Raw genomic sequence first — 7,933 nt, 5'->3', positions numbered from 1 at the left:
ACTCTTGTCTGGTGTTTGCAGCTTAGTTCCCTTTTAAAGAAATTTCCAGCTCAATTCCCGTGGCTTCTGCATCTCATTACATTCCTGATAATTAGCTATATCTCATTACATCCCAGGCCAGTTGGAACAGGATTAGTTGTTTTCAGGTGTAAACCTGTGGCGTGCCTCTTGCTACACCTCTGCAAAATCCCAGGCAGGCTTTCTGTCTCAGCCAAATTAGAACAACTGCTTCCAGCTGTGTATACTTCATGACAACTTCCATTTCAGGAAAAGACCCCGCTGCATTTCACATCTGGTCACACACTTATTAATTATGCACTTCTAACAACTGAGCGTAATTAGGACAGAGCCAGGACCCTGGCCGAGCCCAGTCATTCTTTAGTTTTCTTGTTCTCGGTACCTCATTACACTCCCTCCAAATTATATTCAATTTATTTTACATCACTGCCACATTAAGACAACTGCTCTCGGGTATGTGTATTTCCACACACACTTTGCTTCTCAAGCAAAACCTTGTAGACCAGGATCTCCTTTGGTCCATATCCTGCTAGAAGGACAGAGAGTTTGCTGGTCTTCTCATGCTTGGCCCCAGTGGCGTGGATATACCTTGGGTTTATCTGAATCCTCTCACCCTCTGTTCTTTACCATGGAATTGTTGTTCCCTAGTCTTGGGGAGGCAGTCAGAACTGTGCCTCAGAGAAAGAATCCATGAAGGCAATGGCCTTGGTCCATTCAGAGCCTGAAAGGAGGGAATCCATTTTCTCCATCAACCAATGAGAAGAGGTGCACTTCCAGACTCTGTGCTAGCCAGGGAAGGAAAAGTGAATAGTGACATACAGTCTGGAGCTTCCAAAAGGGCAACGCTTGGAAGAGAGCAGCAGAGGGTTGGGCTGAAGATTTATTTCAGTCCTCAATCGTATGAGATTTCTTCCTAAATGAAAGGATAGCTTTGGCAGATTGAGGGGAAAATATGGTCTCTTGGGAAGACATTATCAAAGTGGAAGTTGTATGACTCTTCATCAGAGTGAAAGTATAAGCTCCCTGTTACAAGGGACTGTCTCGTTTGCTTGCTATTGCATGAATCCCGTATCACCTGAGCTGTGACAGGCAATTATATCTTTTTGACTGACTGAATGAACGCATTAGCGTTCATGGATATAACTTGACAGTAAGAATTATCAGGGTTGGTTGCCAATTCAAGTTGGCTGTATTTAAGTTTTTCTTCCTAAACTATTTGAGACGTAAATTAATGACTGTCAGGCAGAGAAAACACTCAGGCTAAAATGAGGTCCTGGAGAGGGGTTGGGGTCCCTGGGAATGAGGTGTCTCAACAGAGGGCAGTAATTCCAGGCGGAGGGTCCCCTCAGATTCTGTATAGCTGGCTGTCTCAGGACTTGGGCTGTGGGAGCTCAGACTGGTTCCCATATTCAGTCACATTAAAGACTCAGGAGTGTCATTGTTGTCTAGCATCAGCCCCATACTTCCCAGCACTGGGCACATATCAGGCCTTCAGGGAACATTTGCTGAATAAAGAACACAAGGAAAACAATACACAACATCGAAGCTTCTCAAACATTTTTTTAATTTTCTGCTTTTCTCACCAAGATCACAGTTAGGTTGTACAAACGGGTGTAACACTCTGGGCCCGTAGGGCGTGAGGAATGACTGTGTGCGGTCCAAGTCCTTCTTGTTCTCCTTTCCACACGGTTTCAAGGCGGCGTGTTGTTTTCTTCTTTGACATATCAACCATGAGTAGCAAGAGCAACTGGAGACCTGGGGACAGTGGTGAGGCCCAGTGTTCCAGGAGCAGTGAGCGCTCACACCACCCAAGGGCACTTCAGAAGCGCAGCCGGCGGGTGTGAGAGGCGGCATATCACAGCTGTCCCATCTTCCTTGCATTCAGCTGAGCAGACCTGGGCTACTTTCTAAGGTGAGAAAGACCCAGGGGCTTGTAAGGAGGGTAAACGAGCATCTAAGAATCATTCACACCCGGACAATGTTTCAAGTGAGATGAAACGTTCTCTAACCATTATTTTCTCTTGGAAAGGAGAGAGGTAAAATCAAAAAGGGGATTGGATCACCTTGTATGCTCCCATTTTTGTCATTAATTTGATGGCTCTTGGTTTTGATTATGGCAGAAATAAAAACAAAAAGGCAATATACCCATTTATAACCTGTGTATGAGCTACTGCATACAAAACTCTCCCGGGGATTAACATAAAAGAACTTTTTCCCCCTAGTCCTCAAGAGGTCCTGTCTTGGTTAGGGAAATTTGTTGAAAACTCCAGCCATCTGAGAAGGCTTTGTTTTGATCTTGGCAATAGAGACAGAGAGCAGTGCACATACACTTATTTCATTGAATTGTTCAATGACAAGGTTGAGAGAGAAAAAAACAATCCTACATTTTATGGAGGAGAACCCTATGCAGGGACTTTAGGAAGGGACTGAAATTTAGGTAGCAGTCCGCATTCCAGAGCCTGTTGGGCATTAGTAATTTGTGCATTCATTTTTTTCAGAGTCCAGTTTAACACATCCTCCCCCCGTCCCACCCTAGTCCCTGTGAAATACATGTTAAATCAAAATATTCAGTACTGCAACGTCCCTTTATATGAGAGTTTATATGGGAAGCCAAAACTATAGAGAAAAAAGATCCTTACTCCTTCTCTCCACTAAAGCATCAGAGTGGAGAAAACGAAGTCAGCTCGGAACATACCAAATACCATAGCGAAGAAAGCAGTAAGTATGACTAAGGAAACCAAAGTGCCCATGCCCCACCCCCGAGCCCATGCGCTGCACCCCATTAAACCGTAGTTATTTTCTTATCCTTGGTGGCTTGCTTGATGGCAGCCTGCTCGCAGATGATTTCCTTCAGTCGCTGCAGCCTCATGTTCTGGGTGGTCTGGTCTCCCACCCCCGTCTGACTTCGGTGCAGCAAAGTGAGGGCGTGGATGTACTCCAGCTCCGTGTACTTCACGCCCTGGTCCACCACCAGATTCAGGAGCTCATCGGCCGTGTTGTATAGCATCTCGTAATACTGCCTGAGGGAGTAAGACAGAGCACGCTCACCATCTCCACTGCCAGTGGTGTACGTGGGGTTTGAGTGGTAATGAATACGCCGCTTATACAGCACTGCGCTTACTTATTCCATAAACATTTATTGATCACTAGGCATTGTTTTGGGCCCTACGGATAGAATGGAGAACAAGACAGTCCCGACTGCCGCCCTCTTGGAGCTCGCTGGAGCGCTCCTCAGGAGAGTAACTCGACACAAAGACCCAGGGAGACCTCACATCTTTCAGAGGCTCAGTGCACTCCAGACTTTCTCCTAGTTCTGCATTTACCTCAGGAGAGCCAAAGAAAGAGAAGTAGGGGTATGGAACCAAGAGAAAGGAAAACAATCATCTGGCTGGCACTGCCCACAGTTTTTGTCTCATTCAATCCCTCATTCATTCACTCCTTCACTGGAGGCTCTGTGAAATACATGGTGTTCTACTCCGTTAGGAGGTAGTTCTTAGGGTTATTGGAAGAATTAATTAATCCATACAGAGCACTTAGAACGGTGCCCAACACAATTATATGTGTTCCATAAGCATTAACTATTATTAGTAGCAATATAATATTAATAGTAAAGTACTAATAGCCATAGCAGTATATAATGATGAGCAAGACGTAGCCTCTTTCCTCAAATAGTTGAGAGGCAAGTAGGAAAGGTAATGAAAAGCAGCAAGATAATGACTGCATTTCTGTTGACAAGTTAATTCCCGTGTCGTGTCATTTACCCTCACTGCACCTAGCAGATAAGGAAACTGAAAGGATAGAGGAGTTGGAAGACTTGCCCAGTGTCACAATGACAGTGAGTGACTGTGCCAGGACAGGAACCCAGGTTTCTGACTCTAAGTGTAATACTCCTTTTTCACAGACACAGTCAAGAAGAAGGTTCCAAGTGCCCTGAGTGAGGGATAAATGCTATGAATTTATAGCGGAGGAAGAAGAAATCACGCCACGCTGAGGGGAGGCTGAAGGATGAAGGAAGACTTCACATGGAGTAGGATATAGTCAGGCAGGGCTTCCAGGAAGGAAATTCTAGAATAGGGGAAAAGAGAAGGGCACGAGCAATGGCAGGGAAGTAGTCCGGTTAGTCGGGGAGTGTAGCTAAATAGCGGGAGTGGTGGGAAAGGCAGTTAAAGCCAGAAGGTGGAGAGCTTGACACCAGGCCGGTTAAGTCTCTAAAGAACTTTAGCCTAGTTCAGTCGAGGTTCCCCCGCCCGCCGAGGTTCTGTTGAGAGCAGCGGCACCATTCCAAGTTGTGCTTCTGGAAGATTAACGTGACAGTGGTATGTAGAATGGCCTGGGAGGGCACCAGTTGTAATTCTAGCAAAAGTCATCTGGCTTCAAGGCCATTGGCCTGGATGGTGGAGAGAAGAGCAGGGTCTGTAAGGGAAACGTGCACCAGCGTGACTTTTCAATGCAGAGAGAAGGTGAGGTGGGAGCCACTTGTCAGTCTTAAACCCAATATTATGCCACTACTCTCCCTCACGGAGTCTACTAGATGGACTCTGAGGCCATGACTTGCACGGTGACTACAAATTACCCAGGAGGTAAAGTTCAGCGCAGGGTCTGAGCCAGCAATGCTATCACAGCTGGACAGCCAAAGGACAGAGGAACCTTCCAGAAGACAGAGAAGCCTCCCAGAGAAGGACAGGGGAACCTTCCAGAAAAGGACAGAGGAATCTTCCATAGAAGGACAGAGAAGCCTCCCAGAGATGGACAGAGGAACCTTCCAGAGGACAGAAGAAACTTCCACAGAAGGTCAGAGGAACCTTCCAGAAAAGGACAGAGGAACCTCCCAGAGAAGGACAGAGGAAACTTCCCAAGTTTACTTCTTTCTCTGTTCCTGACAGGAAAGGCAGCTTCACCAGGATTGAGGGGCCTGAACAAGGCAGGGGCCCCGAGGCATCTCTGGGGGTGAAAGGATTTTGCAGAGGATCATTTGTTCAGAAATCTTGTACTGTTGGGCTGTGTTGGGCTCAGGGCATTGGATTTGTTTCTTGTTCATAAGCATCTTGAAAAAAAGAACATCCTAGGGGAGAAGCAAGCCATCCCTGTGGCAAGGAATACATTCTGGGAGCGTCACAGTCAGGCACTTTTTTGAAGCTTCATATTTAGCATAAAATCCATGTGAACTACTACTACTCCGTAACACACCTGTTGCAATTTAAAAAGAACATACTATTTTGTTTTTAAAGCCTCATTCTGTAGGAAGAGGCATCATATTTATCCTGCGGCTTCCTGTGTCCTCCATTTGAGAAATGAGGCCCTACTCATCGAATTGTGTTTCCCTGAGATGCACAGGAGAGCAATTGAGCTGTCCATGTACAGAACTAGCTAAGCATACATTAAAAAATATTGCTCAAGAAGCACACACTTCAAAACTAGATTGACCAACTGGAATGAGGGAGAATTTGGGGTCCACATTTCTGCCACAGCAAGAACGCACCTGGTAGCTGCAGTTCTAGACTGGTGGTTCTCAAACTGTTGAGTGCCTGGGCAGCTAATGAAAAAATGCAGATTCCTGAGGCCCAAGTCCCAGACTCTGTCATTCCCAAAGGATCTGAACCAGCTAGGACTCTGCATCCTCAGCCTGTTGTGTGGGAATAGTTTCGAAACCATTCCCATCTCCTTGAACCAAGGACATAAAAGCATTAGGGAAGGAGATAGAAGCCATAAGCGGGTTGTGATGCTTTTCAATGAGATGAAACCAAAAGAATTGGGTTTCTTGGTATTATGATGCTTATATTCTCATCATTTATCTTAAGAACTAACACGGAACCCATCAGACCACATGAAATTGGATTTCTCTGGAAAAACCTGATGAACTGTTTCCAGAGGTAAATTGCTGGTTTTCTATAGAGACCACTGTTCCATGCTGGGAGCAAACAACAAAACAAAGCTGCCTGGATTTCTAGTCCTGGAACCTCCGGTGTGATAAGTGATAAAGAGCATGACACTTAAGTCCTATTGTTTCAATATCCTCTGTGCAATGAAGACCTTTATAAATCCCAGAATGCCACTCTCAAGTGGACTGAGAGATGAAAAGAGTCTTTAAGCGCCTTGGATAAACAGTGCCCCAGAATTGCAAGGCTGAGTTATTAAACAAAATAGACAGGTAACTGATGGTGCATTTTCTATAGTTAGGGAAAAAAAATTCCCCATAACCATGATGATATATTAGATCATAAAGAAACATAAATATTTAAAGACAGAATGAAATTCATTCATCTTTCAGAATAGTACCCAGTTGCAAAGACTGTACTAAAATCAGCACATCAACGGTTAGACTTGGAGATGGAGAAAGGGTGCTACAAGGTGCCTTAAGGAGAAAATAGGAAAATGCCATGAACTACACACTTAGGTTGAGCTTCCATGATAAACACTGACATGCTGAAATAAAATCATGTAACCTAAGTGGGATAAGCAATTTATCAGCACTTATGGAGGCCCCAGGAAAATGAAAGCTTGATTTTTATCATCAAGCATTAAAATAGCAGCCATGCTTTCCAGGGTACCCCATTATACAGTAGACAGCACTTGACTTAGCTGCCTGGATGGGATCGGTTAACACACAGTTGATTTAGACCTTTTCTAGCTCATGACTTGTGGAGCAAGTCTCTTCATAGCCCATAATTAATAGCCCATAAGGGCCAATTGCCAGACATGGACCAAACATCCTGTTCTGGAAATCAGGGTTCCATATCACCCTGGTGGGTGGAACATTCTGTGAGAGGTGGCGCTCCACTCATTGTTTCTCTCACCCTTTGTTGTCTTTGGGCACACATAAATATTAATAATAATATCTAACTTTTAGGTACATGAACATAATCAGCACTTTGAGGTAGGTACTGCAGTCATCCACGATTTACAGATGAGCAAACTGAGCTTTAGAGAGTCTGAGCGATATGTCTAAGGCCTCAAAATGAAGGTCTTGGAACTCTGGACTCACTCCAAAGCCACCAGAAAACAGAAATATCTGAAAATGTAAAAAGCCATAGTACTAATTTCAAACGATAGTTATACAGCTAATTCACTTTTAGTCACAATTTAGGAAATAGTAGTTTAATAAAATCACATACTGACTCAACTCTCTGTCTTCTACTGTAGTGAAACAAGCCAGTATTGTGGTAATTCAAAATTCACTTATACGCTTTGCCGTTATATTCGAGTACCAGTGGATTTGATCTGGGAATTCAGTGCTCTAAACCAAAAATAAAGAAGGCATGTTGTAAACTCAGCATTCAGGAGTTACAGGAAAGCTGTTTGGCTTTTTCAGTCATTTTGTCACCTCTCTTTATTTCTCCTGGTTTTGTCCCTCTATGGTGGTAATGGACAAGGTGACCGTTCTTTCCAAAAGTTGGCTGTCCTTTTGATTCATTACTTCCTTGAGGAAGGGAGATCATTAAGTAATTTCATTGTAAATACTTTTTCATTTAGTCCTTCCTGAGATAAGGATATAATAGTATTACTATCAATAAGAGAATTAGGCTCTGAAGCTGACTTCTTAAATGTAAGTTTCAAAGGAAGAAAAGTTTACCTGAATATAGCTTAGTATTGATTGTTGCTCCCCAAATTCCTATTAGCCAACAGTTGTAGCATTTTGAACTTAAATAAAAACCCAATAGGAGGTAGTTCACTAACTTGTCAGGAAAATATTCAAATCCTGTTTTCTTGTTCACTCAATGGTACATATGATAATAAGCAGGGAAATGGAAAGAGAAAAGAAACTGAATAATCTATAAACTAGATAATCATCCCATAAATAATTGAGAGGTAGTTACAGTGGAAAGACTTAGAGAAGTAAATAAATACTCAAGAGATCAACTAAATTCAGACTCTGGTTAAGTCTTTGATTCCCCACTTAACCAGCTGTGTGACCTTG

The 7,933-nt window shown here is 43.6% G+C and overlaps 1 protein-coding gene across 1 annotated transcript in view; it reads right to left on the bottom strand.

The window, feature by feature from the left end:
- Window positions 1-1,563: 1,563 nt before the first annotated feature.
- Window positions 1,564-7,933, bottom strand: part of EXOC4 (exocyst complex component 4) — a 644,300-nt gene continuing 637,930 nt past the window's right edge. Inside the window, exon 18 of the mRNA XM_081038731.1 lies at window positions 1,564-3,038. Within this exon, the coding sequence (XP_080894857.1) occupies window positions 2,801-3,038 (238 nt within the window). The 3' untranslated portion in view covers window positions 1,564-2,800. The remainder of the gene's footprint in view (window positions 3,039-7,933) is intronic.

This window comes from Rhinolophus hipposideros (genome assembly GCF_964194185.1).
Source record: "Rhinolophus hipposideros genome assembly, chromosome: 25".
Lineage (NCBI taxonomy): Eukaryota > Metazoa > Chordata > Mammalia > Chiroptera > Rhinolophidae > Rhinolophus > Rhinolophus hipposideros.
Note: the sequence above shows the minus strand (reverse complement) of the source record. Positions and strands in the feature narration are given on the sequence as shown.